Source organism: Salvelinus alpinus, chromosome 14, assembly GCF_045679555.1.
Source record: "Salvelinus alpinus chromosome 14, SLU_Salpinus.1, whole genome shotgun sequence".
Classification (NCBI taxonomy): Eukaryota; Metazoa; Chordata; class Actinopteri; order Salmoniformes; family Salmonidae; genus Salvelinus; species Salvelinus alpinus.
This window is the reverse complement of record NC_092099.1, coordinates 49052898-49069153: the sequence shown is the minus strand read 5'-3', so window position 1 is coordinate 49069153 and position 16256 is coordinate 49052898. Positions and strand designations below refer to the sequence as shown.

Here is a 16256-nt window from a genome sequence, read left to right as displayed (position 1 = left end):
ATGTGCATCAAGAATGGTCCACCACCTAAAGGACATCCAACCAACTTGACACAACCGTGGGAAGCATTGGAGTCAACATTGGCCAGCATCCCTGTGGAACACTTTCGAACATCTTGTAGAGTCCATGCCCCGACAAATTGAGGCTGTTCTGAGGGCAAAAGGTAGGAAGGCGTTGTTAATGTTTTGTACACTGAGTGTATATACGGCAGGAAGTAAAGAAGGATACAAAAACAGCACCTCAACAGCCTCTTCCTGAAGGATCGTAGAGATGATATCTGAATAAGGTTTATATCCCCTCATTACTGTGGAGCAGCTGTAACAGTGTGTTTTCAACAGCACAACACACCAAGCTCATTAGATTGTGTTCTACACATTGTTTCACTCCAGGGGTAGAACAATTGGCAAATTGATGGAACAATTCTACTTTCTTAACAAGCTCACAGGGGTTTACGTGAACATACATTAACATTAGAACTGCACACATAGCTTTATGCTATAATGCACATTTGGAGCAGATGGCATACATTTTCTCTGAAAACCAAAGACTGTACTGAGCTTACATCCTCAAATGAACGGATTGGAAACACAAAAACCAAAAGTGAACTAATTTCCAACACACCACAGGTACAAATAATATCATTAGACCTTATTACACAAAATAATACAAGATTTCATCACCTAATAGCTAGCTGGTCACTCACAGTCAGTCTTTCATTTTCTTTTCTCCCTGACTTTTTCTAATAGGATCAATAGCAGTTGGTTCATGAGTGCCATCCTGTTGTTCCTAACTTTAAGAACTATACTCCGTGTTGTGCCATTGCGGTGCTGGCCTGGCTGTGTGACTCTAAAAGACAATGACAGCTGAGAGTAGCAAGAATAGATAATCATGTTGTCCTTGTGACCTGGTCTGGCACAGGGCAGAGATAAAAGGACTGAACCTTTGTCTCTGTCTTGTGGCTGCGGGTGTTGGTGTGGTTGTGTACGTGCGTATGTGTGTTTCTGCAGTGCATGCACGTTATTATGTGTGTGTCACAGAGAGTGAGAGAAAGGAGAGATTGAGAGTGTTGAGAAAGTGCCTATGTCAATGTGTGTATATCTTTAGTGCTGCTATTTTCATACGCAGCACATAATACCATCTAAAATTACAGGTGCAGAGTTGCTGCAACCTGGCAGACGCAGGCAGCTGCTGGTATCTCATTAGCCCTCTCAGCCAGCACCACCATCAGCAGGCCATTACCTTTCAACTTCCCTTCCCAGACGGATGTCAATTCTCTGTGTGGAGTACAGTGTCAAACTGTGGTCGCCCACCTTTGGTCCGCTTTCATTAGGGACGTCTCACTAATTAGCTGCCACTGCTGTTTCTGTAGGCAGTTTTCAAAACCAAATGACACCTGTTGTCTTCTTACATTAACAAAGAAGTGAATGGCATGACTATTCAACAGATGTCTCCTCTGTGTCTTGTTGATTGACACCAGGCAACTGGCATGTTCTTAGTTTTCAATTAACTAACTGAAAAATCATTAAAAACTATGACTGATTTCAAAGCAGCACATTGCATTTACAACAAGAGTAGAGAGGTTAGGGGTAGGTTTGATGGCTAAAAATCTATAGGCTGCATAAAAGAAATGGAACAGTTATCATCTATTTTGCTAGCATAGACTGGAATATGTTCCTTGATTCATCCAATGGTATTGAGGAGTATACCACCTCAGCCTTCATCAAAAAGTGCATCTACGACGTCGTCCCCATAGTGACCATACGTACATATCCCAACCAGAAGCCATGGATTACAGGCAACATCCGCACCAAGCTAAAGGCTAGAGCTGCCACTTTCAAGGAGCAGGACACTTATCCGGACGCTTATAAGAAATCCCGCTATGGCCTCAGACGAACTATCAAACAGGCAAAGCGTCAATACAGGACTAAGATTGAATCCTACTACACCGGCTCTGATGCTCGACAACTATGAAACAGCCTATAGGAAGGAGGGCAGAGACCTGACAGTGTGGTTCCAGGACAACAACCTCTCCTTCAATGTGAGCAAGAAAAAGGAGCTTATCGTGGACTACAGGAAAAGGAGGGCCAAACAGGCCCCCATTAACATCGATGGGACTGTAGTGGAGCTGGTTGAGAGTTTCAAGTTCCTTGGTGTCCACATCAACAACAAACTATCATGGTCCAAACACACCAAGACAGTCGTGAAGAGGGCATGACAACACCTTTTCCCCTCAGGAGACTGAAAAGATTTGGCATGGGTCCGCAGATCCTCAAAAAGTTCTAGAGCTGCACCATCGAGAGCATCCTGATCGGTTGCATCACCGCCTGTTATGGCAACTGCTAGGCATCTGACCGTAAGGTGCTACAGCGGGTGGTGTGTGCGGTCCAGTACATCACTGGGGACAAGCTTCCTGCGATCCAAGACCTATATACTAGGCGTGTCAGAGGAAGGCCCAAAAAATTGTCAAAGACTCCAGTCACCCAAGTCATAGATTGTTCTCTCTGCTACCGCACGGCAAGCGGTACCGGAGTGCCAAGTCAGAGCCAAAAGGCTCCTTAACAGCTTCTACCCCCAAGCCATAAGACTGCTGAACAATTAATCAAATGGCTACCCGCACTATTTACATTCACACCCCCCTTTGTTTTTACACTGCTGCTACTGACTGTTTATTATCTGTGCATAGTCACTTTACCGCTACCTACATGTACAAATTACCTCGACTAACCTGTACTCCCGCACATTGACTAGGTACCGGTAACCCCTGTATATAGCCTCGTTATTGTTATTTTACTATGTTAGTTTTTATTTAAAAAAATTACAACACCTGTTGTATTCGGCGCATTTATCCATTATTTTTTTTTTTTTACTAGGCAAGTCAGTCAAGAACAAATTCTTATTTACAAAGACGGCCTAGACCGGCCAAACCCGGACAACGCTGGGCCAATTGTGTGCCGCCCTTTGGCACTCCCACTCACAGCCGGTTGTGATACAGCCTGGGATCAGAACTGTCTGTAGTAACGCCTCTAGCACTGAGATGGAATGCCTTAGACCTCTGCGCCACTCAGGAGCCCCAACATGTGAGCTCTCATTCTTATTCTATTGGCTCCACATAAACTTCATGTAACTCACTCTACATCCACTTCACGTAACTCCCTCTACATCCACTTCACGTAACTCACTCTACATCCACTTACTGTAACTCACTCTATATCCACTTACTGTAACTCACACTACATCCACTTCACGTAACTCACTCTACATCCACTTACTGTAACTCACTCTACATCCACTTACTGTAACTCACTCTACATCCACTTACTGTAACTCACTCTACATCCACTTACTGTAACTCACTCTACATCCACTTCACGTAACTCACACTACATCCACTTCACGTAACTCACTCTACATCCACTTCACGTAACTCACTCTACATCCACTTCACGTAACTCACTCTACATCCACTTACTGTAACTCACTCTACATCCACTTACTGTAACTCACACTACATCCACTTCACGTAACTCCCTCTACATCCACTTACTGTAACTCACTCTACATCCACTTACTGTAACTCACTCTACATCCACTTACTGTAACTCACTCTACATCCACTTACTGTAACTCACACTACATCCACTTCACGTAACTCACACTACATCCACTTCACGTAACTCACACTACATCCACTTACTGTAACTCACTCTACATCCACTTAGTGTAACTCACTTTACATCCACTTCACGTAACTCACACTACATCCACTTCACGTAACTCACACTTCATCCACTTCACGTAACTCACACTACATCCACTTCACGTAACTCACTCTACATCCACTTACTGTAACTCACTCTACATCCACTTACTGTAACTCACTCTACATCCACTTACTGTAACTCACTCTACATCCACTTACTGTAACTCACTCTACATCCACTTACTGTAACTCACACTACATCCACTTCACGTAACTCACACTACATCCACTTCACGTAACTCCCTCTACATCCACTTACTGTAACTCACTCTACATCCACTTACTGTAACTCACTCTACATCCACTTACTGTAACTCACTCTACATCCACTTACTGTAACTCACTCTACATCCACTTACTGTAACTCACACTACATCCACTTCACGTAACTCACACTACATCCACTTCACGTAACTCCCTCTACATCCACTTACTGTAACTCACTCTACATCCACTTACTGTAACTCACTCTACATCCACTTACTGTAACTCACTCTACATCCACTTACTGTAACGTACTGAAGAAGCATTCCAATTAACACCGCACACCCTTTGTAGCCCGTTTTGCTGGTAACGCCAGGGTAGTGGGAGCATGGTGCTGGTAACTCCAGGGTAGTGGGAGCATGGTGCTGGTAACTCCAGGGTAGTGGGAGCGTGGTGCTGGTAACTCCAGGGTAGTGGGAGCATGGTGCTGGTAACGCCAGGGTAGTGGGAGCATGGTGCTGGTAACACCAGGGTAGTGGGAGCATGGTGCTGGTAACGCCAGGGTAGTGGGAGCATGGTGCTGGTAACACCAGGGTAGTGGGAGCATGGTGCTGGTAACACCAGGGTAGTGGGAGCATGGTGCTGGTAACGCCAGGGTAGTGGGAGCATGGTGCTGGTAACACCAGGGTAGTGGGAGCATGGTGCTGGTAACATCAGGGTAGTGGGAGCATGGTGCTGGTAACGCCAGGGTAGTGGGAGCATGATGCTGTTAAAGCCAGGGTAGTGGGAGCATGGTGCTGGTAACGCCAGGGTAGTGGGAGCATGGTGCTGGTAACTCCAGGGTAGTGGGAGCATAATGCTGTTAACGCCAGGGTAGTGGGAGCATGTTGCTGGTAACGCCAGGGTAGTGGGAGCATGGTGCTGGTAACTCCAGGGTAGTGGGAGCATGATGCTGTTAATGCCAGGGTAGTGGGAGCATGGTGCTGGTAACTCCAGGGTAGTGGGAGCATGATGCTGGTAACGCCAGGGTAGTGGGAGCATGGTGCTGGTAACACCAGGGTAGTGGGAGCATGGTGCTGGTAACTCCAGGGTAGTGGGAGCATGGTGCTGGTAACTCCAGGGTAGTGGGAGCATGGTGCTGGTAACACCAGGGTAGTGGGAGCGTGGTGCTGGTAACTCCAGGGTAGTGGGAGCATGGTGCTGGTAACTCCAGGGTAGTGGGAGCATGATGCTGTTAATGCCAGGGTAGTGGGAGCATGGTGCTGGTAACTCCAGGGTAGTGGGAGCATGATGCTGGTAACGCCAGGGTAGTGGGAGCATGGTGCTGGTGACGCCAGGGTAGTGGGAGCATGGTGCTGGTAACGCCAGGGTAGTGAGAGCATGATGCTGGTAACGCCAGGGTAGTGGGAGCATGGTGCTGGTAACGCCAGGGTAGTGGGAGCATGATGCTGGTAACGCCAGGGTAGTGGGAGCATGGTGCTGGTAACGCCAGGGTAGTGGGAGCATGATGCTGGTAACGCCAGGGTAGTGGGAGCATGGTGCTGGTGACGCCAGGGTATACTTTCAGAATGTACTGTATAGCATATAAACTCTTCAAATGCACTCTGTCTGAAAACAGAAAAGCTATGGGACTATTCCAAGGCCCAACCTAACATTCACCCAACAGTATGTTAGAGTACAACAAAAAATACAATGCACTTCACTACTATATCCCAATTCAGTCACAATCAATCATTGAGAACAATTGCAAAGCATGTCAAGTAGGGTTCATACACTACACCATTATTTCTACATTATCCCACATTTGAGTGTAAATAATGTATTTTTAAAGACATAGAAGAGAATGAATAATTCAATACATATTGCCATAGTGGACTGGACATGCTGTCTGCACTTGTAACTTCAACTACTGTAAATTATACACCATGTGATAGAAACTCTTGAGTATTGCTAATGTGCAAACACATTTGTCCCCGAGACATCTCAAGAAAAATTCTGAATGGCAGAAAATGCAAGAATGTTGAGTTGTATTTGACAAAAATGGAGTGAACACAACAGCTTTTAAATAATGTATGTCCACTAAAACATCATGAACAGTCTACTTTTTGTTGTTGATGTTAATTCAATTATGTACACATGCTAACCAAGCACTAGCGATACAATCATATTAGAGGGCGAATAGGATGAATGCGGAGTGAGTCAGTGAGTAGAGTACAGCCACACTTCCCACACTACCGTCAAACTTAACAAAATGTCTCCTTCACAAGGATTTTAAACAATGAGATAAAAAGCAAGATACAGTCTGAATTCTCCTAATGGTTTTCCCCACAAAGCATCTCTGATGAGAGCAGAACAAGAACAGAGAGGTTTAACCTTCCGCTCGCTCTCACACCTCAGAGGCTAAGGACAAAAAGGGCATTTTCACACCTCTTTCTGAGCTATAGTTCAAATCAGAACTTGATTATATGTTACACTGTATTTTTTAAATTTTGTCCTGTTGGTTTCACATTGCCAAATGTCAAACGAACTAAAAGGCCTGAACAATACCATATGGTCATGTGACTAATTTATTGATTGGAGAAAAATGAATCCATCTATGATTATCAAAAAGCATGACTTGTCCCAAACATCATATTACTTTGGTCTTCAAATCAAATCAAAGTTTATTTGTCACGTGCGCCGAATACAACAGGTGTAGACCTTACAGTGAATTAACTAACCAATAGTGCAAAAAAGGTGTTAGGTGAACAATAGGTAAGTAAAGAAATAAAAACAACAGTAAAAAGATAGGCTATATAGAGTAGCGAGGCTATAAAAGTAGCGAGGCTACATACAGACACCGGTTAGTCAGGCTAATCGAGTTAGTATGTACATGTAGATATGGTTAAAGTGACTATGCATATATGATGAACAGAGCGTAGCAGTAGCATAAAAGAGGGGTTGGCGGGTGGTGGGTAGGACACAATGCAGATTGCCCGGTTAGCCAATGTGCGGGAGCAATGGTTGGTCGGCCCAATTGAGGTAGTATGTACATGAATGTATAGTTAAAGTGACTATGCATATATGATAAACAGAGAGTAGCAGCAGTGTAAAAAGAGGGTTTGGGGGGGGGGTGGGGGGAGGCACACAATGCAAATAGTCCGGGTAGCCATTTGATTACCTGTTCAGGAGTCTTATGGCTTGGGGGTAAAAACTGTTGAGAAGCCTTTTTGTCCTAGACTTGGCACTCCGGTACCGCTTGCCATGCGGTAGTAGAGAGAACAGTCTATGACTGGACTGGCTGGGGTCTTTGACAATTTTTAGGGCCTTCTTCTGACACCACCTGGTGTAGATGTCCTGGGCGGCAGGCAGCTTAGCCCCAGTGATGTACTGGGCCGTACGCACTACCCTCTGTAGTGCCTTGCGGTCAGAGGCCGAGAAATTGCCGTACCAGGCAGTGATGCAACCAGTCAGCATGCTCTCGATGTTGCAGCTGTAGAACTTTTTGAGGATCTCAGGACCCATGTCAAATCTTTTTAGTTTCCTGAGGGGGAATAGGCTTCGTCGTGCCTTCTTCACGACTGTGTTGGTGTGTTTGGACCATTCTAGTGTGTTGTTGGATGTGGACACCGAGGAACTTGAAGCTATCAACCTGCTCCACTACAGCCCCGTCGATGAGAATGGGGTATGCTCAGTCCTCCTTTTCCTGTAGACCACAATCATCTCCTTAGTCTTGGCTTCGTTGAGGGATAGGTTCTTATTCTGGCACCACACGGCTAGGTCTCTGACCTCCTCCCTATAGGCTGTCTCGTCATTGTCTGTGATCAGGCCTACCACTGTTTTGTCATCTGCAAACTTAATGATGGTGTTGGAGTCGTGCCTGGCCATGCAGTCGTGGGTGAACAGGGAGTACAAGAGGGGACTGAGCACGCACCCCTGTGGAGCTCCAGTTTTGAGGATCAGCGTGGCAGATGTGTTGCTACCTACCCTCACCACCTGGGGGCGTCCTGTCAGGAAGTCCAGGATCCAGTTGCAGAGGGAGGTGTTAAGTCCCAGGATCCTTAGCTTAGTGATGAGCTTTGAGGGTACTATGGTGTTGAACGCTGAGCTGTAGTCAATGAATAGCATTCTCACATAAGTGTTCCTTTTGTCCAGGTGGGAAAGGGCAGTGTGGAGTGCAATAGAGATTGCATCATCTGTGGATCTGTTTGGGCGGTATGCAAATTGGAGTGGGTCTAGGGTTTCTGGGATAATGGTGTTGATGTGAGCCATTACCAACCTTACAAAGCACTTCATGGCTACGGACGTGAGTGCTACGGGTCTGTAGTCATTTATGCAGGTTGCCTTAGTGTTCTAGGGCACAGGGACTATGGTGGTCTGCTTGAAACATGTTGGTATTACAGACTCATTCAGGGACATGTTTAAAATGTCAGTGAAGACACCTGCCAGTTGGTCAGCACATGCCCGGAGCACACGTCCTGGTAATCTGTATGGCCCCGCAGCCTTGTGTATGTTGACCTGTTTAAAGGTCTTACTCACGTCAGCTACGGAGAGAGTGATCACACAGTCGTCCGGAACAGCTGATGCTCTCATGCATGCCTCAGTGTTGCTTGCCTCGAAGCAAGCATAGAAGTGATTTAGCTCGTCTGGTAGGCTCGTGTCACTGGGCAGCTCGCGGCTGTGCTTCCCTTTGTAGTCTGTAATAGTTTGCAAGCCCTGCCACAGAAGACGAGCGTCGGAGCCGGTGTAGTATGATTCAATCTTAGCCCTGTATTGACGCTTTGCCTGTTTGACGGTTCGTCGCAGGACATAGCAGGATTTCTTATAAGCTTCCGGGTTAGAGTCAAGCACCTTGAAAATGGCAGCTCTACCCTTTAGCTCAGTGCGAATGTTGCCTGTAATCCATGGCTTCTGGTTGGGGTATGTACGTACAGTCACTGTGGGGACGACGTCCTCGATGCACTTATTGATAAAGCCAGTGACTGATGTGGTGTACTCCTCAATGCAATCGGAAGAATCCCGAAACATGTTCCAGTCTGTGATAGCAAAACAGTCATGTAGTTTAGCATCTGCTTCATCACTGGTGTCACTGGTGCTTCCTGCTTTAATTTTTGCTTGTAAGCAGGAATCAGGAGGATAGAGTTGTGGTCGGATTTACCAAATGGAGGGCGAGGGAGAGCTTTGTACGCGTCTCAGTGTGTGGAGTACAGGTGATCTAGAATTTTTTCCCCTCTGGATGCACATTTGATAGATTTGGTAGAACTGATTTAAGTTTCCCTGCATTAAAGTCTCCGGCCACTAGGAGCGCCTCTGGGTGAGTGGTTTCCTGTTTGCTTATTTCCTTATACATCTGACTGAGTGCGGTCTTAGTGCCAGTATCTGTCTGTGGTGGTAAATAAACAGCCATGAAAAGTATAGCTGAAAACTCTCTAGGCAAGTAGTGTGGCCTGCAATTTATCACAATATACTCTACTTCAGGCGAGCAAAATCTAGAGACTTCCTTCCAACAACATGCGAGAGGAAACAGGGCAATAGCCCCTCTAACTGCCATGTGAATAGCCTATATTCAGTAGCCTATGGGAGAATCTCAATTGCAGACTCCTCACATCCTCATCTCCTTCTCAAAACCCATCCAACCAATGGGGAAAACACACCAGAGGTAAGAAAAAACACTCCAAAACAAAGCCTCCTAATTCATGTCTAATTTCCTTGCAGCTTTGCCGTACTCTGAGTTACAGCTCAATACTCAGCTACTCTCTCATCCCAGTGTGCCGAGTGAAAAGAAAAGTCAGAACGTAGATGCCTTTACATTTTTAAATGTTTTATTTATTTATTTAACCTTTATTTTAACTAGGCAATTCAGTTAAGAAAAAAAAATCTTATTTACATTGACGGCCTACCCCGGCCAAACCATAACCAGGGCGACGCTGGGCCAATGTGCGCCGCCCTATGGGACTCCCAATCACGGCCGGTTGTGATACAGCCTGAAATCGAACAAGGGTCTGTAGTGACTTCTCTAGCACTGAGATGCAGTGCCTTAGACCGCTGCGCCACTGATTAAGTTAAAGTTCATGTGACCGACTGGGTTGAAACCCGGCTATCCTGCGCTTCTGTATTAGCCCATTAAGCTATAGCCAAGGCATTTCCTCAGGAAATAGCACAGCAGTGAAAACAAGTCTACAGTGGATGGTGTTCAGTGATAGATGAGAGGGGTTGAGTGGAGCTGAAGGATGGGACTAAAAACAAAGAAAAGATAACTATTATAAAATATACTCTCTTTGTAAAATGCATATAGTATGTATAAGCTGGAAGTAGAAGCCTAAGAGTTGTTGTCCATTAGTTTACTCCAATTAGGGGAGGGATGGTAGGGTTAGGGGAAAATAATAAACTAAAATATATTTAAAAAAAATATATATATATAAACTCAGCAAAAAAAGAAACGTCCCTTTTTCAGGACCCTATCTTTCAAAGATAATTTGTAAAAATCCCAAAAACGTAAAAGATCTTCATTGTAAAGGGTTTAAACACTGTTTCACATGCTTGTTCAATGAACCATAAACAATTAATGAACATGCACCTGTGGAACGGTCGTTAAGACACTAACAGCTTACAGACTGTAGGCAATTAAGGTCACAGTTATGAAAACGTAGGACACTAAAGAGGCCTTTTTACTGACTATGAAATACACCAAAATAAAGATGCCCAGGGTCTCTGCTCATCCGTGTGACTGTGCCTTAGGCATGCTGCAAGGAGGCATGAGGGCTGCAGATGTGGCCAGGGCAATGAATTGCAATGTCCGTACTGTGAGATGCCTAAGACAGCACTACAGGGAGACAGGATGGACAGCTGATCGTCCTCGCAGTGGCTGACCACGTGTAACAACAGTTGCACAGGATCGGTACATCCGAACATCACACCTGCGGGACAGGTACAGGATGGCAACATCAACTGCCCGAGTTACACCAGGAACGCACAATCCCTCCATCAGTGCTCAGACTGTCCGCAATAGGCTGAGAGAAGCTGGACAGAGGGCTTGTAGGCCTGTTGTAAGGCAGGTCCTCACCAGACATCACCGGCAACAACTTTGCCTATGGGCACAAACCCACCTTCGCTGGACAAGACAGGACTGGCAAAAAGTGCTCTTTACTGAATTGTCACGGTTTTGTCTCACCAGGGGTGATGGTCGGATTCCCGTTTATTGTCGAAGGAATGAGTGTTACACCGAGGCCTGTACTCTGAAGCGGGATCGATTTGGAGGTGGAGGGTCCATCATGGTCTGGGGCGGTGTGTCACAGCATCATCGGACTGAGCTTGTTGTCATTGCAGGCAATCTCAACGCTGTGCGTTACAGGGAAGACATCCTCCTCCCTCATGTGGTACCCTTCCTGCAGGTTCATCCTGACATGACCCTCCAGCATGACAATGCCACACTTCTTTACTGCAAGACAGGAATGTCAGTGTTCTGCCATGGCCAGCGAAGAGCCCGGATCTCAATCCAATTGAGCACGTCTGGGACCTGTTGTGTCGGAGGGTGATTGCTAGGGCCATTCCCCCCAGAAATGTCCGGGAACTTGCAGGTGCCTTGGTGGAAGAGTGGAGTAACATCACACAGCAAGAACTGGCAAATCTGGTGCAGTCCATGAGGAGATGCACTGCAGTACTTAATGCAGTTGGTGGCCACACCAGATACTGACTGTTACTTTTGATTTTTGACCCCACCTTTGTTCAGGGACACATTATTAAATGTGTTAGTCACATGTCTGTGGAACTTGTTCAGTTAATGTCTCAGTTGTTGAATCTTGTTATGTTCCTACAAATATTTACACATGTTAAGGTTGCTGAAAATAAACTCAGTTGACAGAGAGAGGACGTTTCTTTCTTTGCTAAATTATATATACATATATGCGGCGGCAGCGTAGCCTAGTGGTTAGAGCGTTGGACTAGTAACCGAAAGGTTGCAAAATCTAATCCCCAAGCTGACAAGGTACCAATCTGTTGTTATGCCCCTTAGCAAGGCAGTTAACCCACTGTTCCTAGGCCGTCATTGACAATTAAAAAAAATTCTTAACTGACTTGCCTAGTTAAATAAAGGTAAAATAAAAAAAAATGTACAGGTCAAGTCGGAAGTTTACATACACCTTAGCCAAATACATTTAAACTCAGTTTTTCACAATTCCTGACATTTAATCCTAGTAAAATTCCCTGTTTTAGGTCAGTTAGGATCACCACTTTATTTTAAGAATGTGAAATGTCAGAATAATAGTAGAGAGAATGATTTATTTCAGCTTTTAGCCTTGCACAAGCTTCCCTCAATAAATTGGGTGAATTTCTGCCCATTCCTCCTGACAGAGTTGGTGTAACTGAGTCAGGTTTGTAGGCCTCCTTGCTCACACACGTTTTTTCAGTTCTGCCCACACATTTTCTATGAGATTGAGGTCAGGGCTTTGTGATGGCCACTCCAATACCTTGACTTTGTTGTCCTTAAGCCATTTTGCCACAACTTTGGAAGAATGCGTGGGGTCATTGTCCATTTACTTGTGTCATGCACAAAGTAGATGTCTTAACCGACTTGCCAAAACTATGGTTTGATTACAAGACATTTGTGGTGTGGTTGAAAAACGAGTTATAATGACTCCAACTGTTCTCTCTCTCTCTCTCTCTCTCTCTCAAAAAATCAGGGAAATGATGGAGACAATTACATTGATTGAAGCCACAAACAATATGCAATATTAAAGCTGATCGACCCCCTCACAAGTAACAGTAAATCTACAGTATGATGCAACTCACCCCCACCCCGTCCTCCTGTCGGTACTGCTTCCAGGCTCGGCCTGTGTCACTGAACAGGAGCAGGTAGCCGCTGACCCAGTCTGAGCCTCCGTAGCGCCCCTGTGTGGAGATGGCCGTCACCTCTATCCTGTCCCTGAGGTCCAGCTGCAGCCACGGCTGCCTGTCTGTCACCTGGGGAGACCAGCCTCCCGCTCCTCGGGAGACCAGAGAGAGAAACATTCCTTTTAGAATTCAGTCAATGAACAGTTTGGATCGAATTATTCTGTCTTGAGTCAAGATAACCTTTACCCCTGTGGGCCTCCCCTAACTGCAATGCAATTGCTGCTAAATTCTTGCATTGCTGTCTGCATGGAGAGTATCATGTGTCTGCTAGGATCCTCTGTATAGCATGTGAAGTGATTGTTGTGCAATATGAACTAACCCCCTCTATCACGCGGCATAAACTAATCCCCTCTGTCACGCGGCATAAACTAACCCCCTCTGTCACGCGGCATAAACTAACCCCCTCTGTCACGCGGCATAAACTAACCCCCTCTGTCACGCGGCATAAACTAACCCCCTCTGTCACGCGGCATAAACTAACCCCCTCTGTCACGCGGCATAAACTAACCCCCTCTGTCACGCGGCATAAACTAACCCCCTCTGTCACGCGGCATAAACTAACCCCCTCTGTCACGCGGCATAAACTAACCCCCTCTGTCACGCGGCATAAACTAACCCCCTCTGTCACGCGGCATAAACTAACCCCCTCTGTCACGCGGCATAAACTAACCCCCTCTGTCACGCGGCATAAACTAACCCCCTCTGTCACGCGGCATAAACTAACCCCCTCTGTCACGCGGCATAAACTAACCACATCTGTCACGCGGCATAAACTAACCCCCTCTGTCACGCGGCATAAACTAACCCCCTCTGTCACGCGGCATAAACTAACCCCCTCTGTCACGCGGCATAAACTAACCCCCTCTGTCACGCGGCATAAACTAACCCCCTCTGTCACGCGGCATAAAAGAACCCCCTCTGTCACGCGGCATAAACGAACCCCCTCTGTCACGCGGCATAAACTAACCCCCTCTGTCACGCGGCATAAACTAACCCCCTCTGTCACGCGGCATAAACTAACCCCCTCTGTCACGCGGCATAAACTAACCCCCTCTGTCACGCGGCATAAACTAACCCCCTCTGTCACGCGGCATAAACTAACCCCCTCTGTCACGCGGCATAAACTAACCCCCTCTGTCACGCGGCATAAACTAACCCCCTCTGTCACGCGGCATAAACTAACCCCCTCTGTCACGCGGCATAAACTAACCCCCTCTGTCACGCGGCATAAAAGAACCCCCTCTGTCACGCGGCATAAACGAACCCCCTCTGTCACGCGGCATAAACGAACCCCCTCTGTCACGCGGCATAAACTAACCCCCTCTGTCACGCGGCATAAACTAACCCCCTCTGTCACGCGGCATAAACTAACCCCCTCTGTCACGCGGCATAAACTAACCCCCTCTGTCACGCGGCATAAACGAACCCCCTCTGTCACGCGGCATAAACGAACCCCCTCTGTCACGCGGCATAAACGAACCCCCTCTGTCACGCGGCATAAACGAACCCCCTCTGTCACGCGGCATAAACTAACCCCCTCTGTCACGCGGCATAAACTAACCCCCTCTGTCACGCGGCATAAACTAACCCCCTCTGTCACGCGGCATAAACTAACCCCCTCTGTCACGCGGCATAAACTAACCCCCTCTGTCACGCGGCATAAACTAACCCCCTCTGTCACGCGGCATAAACTAACCCCCTCTGTCACGCGGCATAAACTAACCCCCTCTGTCACGCGGCATAAACTAACCCCCTCTGTCACGCGGCATAAACTAACCCCCTCTGTCACGCGGCATAAACTAACCCCTCTGTCACGCGGCATAAACTAACCCCCTCTGTCACGCGGCATGAACTAACCCCCTCTGTCACGCGGCATAAACTAACCCCCTCTGTCACGCGGCATAAACTAACCCCCTCTGTCACGCGGCATAAACTAACCCCCTCTGTCACGCGGCATAAACGAACCCCCTCTGTCACGCGGCATAAACTAACCCCCTCTGTCACGCGGCATAAACTAACCCCCTCTGTCACGCGGCATAAACTAACCCCCTCTGTCACGCGGCATAAACTAACCCCCTCTGTCACGCGGCATAAACTAACCCCCTCTGTCACGCGGCATGAACTAACCCCCTCTGTCACGCGGCATGAACTAACCCCCTCTGTCACGCGGCATGAACTAACAACTCTGTCACGCGGCATAAACTAACCCCCTCTGTCACGCGGCATGAACTAACCCCCTCTGTCACGCGGCATGAACTAACCCCCTCTGTCACGCGGCATGAACTAACCCCCTCTGTCACGCGGCATGAACTAACCCCCTCTGTCACGCGGCATGAACTAACCCCCTCTGTCACGCGGCATGAACTAACCCCCTCTGTCACGCGGCATGAACTAACCCCCTCTGTCACGCGGCATGAACTAACCCCCTCTGTCACGCGGCATGAACTAACCCCCTCTGTCACGCGGCATGAACTAACCCCCTCTGTCACGCGGCATGAACTAACCCCCTCTGTCACGCGGCATGAACTAACCCCCTCTGTCACGCGGCATGAACTAACCCCCTCTGTCACGCGGCATGAACTAACCCCCTCTCTCACGCGGCATGAACTAACCCCCTCTCTCACGCGGCATGAACTAACCCCCTCTGTCACGCGGCATGAACTAACCCCCTCTCTCACGCGGAATGAACTAACCCCCTCTATCACGCGGAATGAACTAACCCCCTCTATCACGCGGAATGAACTAACCCCCTCTATCACGCGGAATGAACTAACCCCCTCTATCACGCGGAATGAACTAACCCCCTCTGTCACGCGGCATGAACTAACCCCCTCTGTCACGCGGCATGAACTAACCCCCTCTATCACGCGGCATGAACTAACCCCCTCTATCACGCGGCATGAACTAACCCCCTCTATCACGCGGCATGAACTAACCCCCTCTATCACGCGGCATGAACTAACCCCCTCTATCACGCGGCATGAACTAACCCCCTCTATCACGAGGCATGAACTAACCCCCTCTATCACGCGGCATGAACTAACCCCCTCTATCACGCGGCATGAACTAACCCCCTCTATCACGCGGCATGAACTAACCCCCTCTATCACGCGGCATGAACTGAACTACTCTATCATGATGCATGAACTAACCCTCTATATCATGCTGTATGAACTAACCCTCTCTACAATGCTGCATGAACTAACCCCCTCCATCATGCTGCATGAACTAACCCCCTCTATCTGGAGAGATATGGAGTGTGAAAACACACCATTAGGCTTAAATAACATTTCAGATGCATCAGTGCACTTCATACACTGGTGAATAAAAAAACGGAAGCTACTTCCAAACACTAATGTGAAAGTGTGATATGGCAGTGCTGTGTACAATTAGTAGAGTCAGACCCCACAAGCCACCCAGCTATCG

The 16256-nt window shown here is 47.4% G+C and overlaps 1 protein-coding gene across 6 annotated transcripts in view; it reads right to left on the bottom strand.

Annotated features, from left to right (window-relative positions):
• The window catches only part of LOC139539009 (contactin-associated protein-like 5), a 114684-nt gene that overhangs the window by 59332 nt on the left and 39096 nt on the right, over nucleotides 1–16256 (bottom strand). For all 6 annotated transcript variants that reach the window (XM_071341663.1, XM_071341665.1, XM_071341661.1 and 3 more), the window contains exon 3: nucleotides 12729–12922. In XM_071341663.1, coding sequence (XP_071197764.1) covers nucleotides 12729–12922 — 194 coding nt within the window. The remainder of the gene's footprint in view (nucleotides 1–12728; nucleotides 12923–16256) is intronic.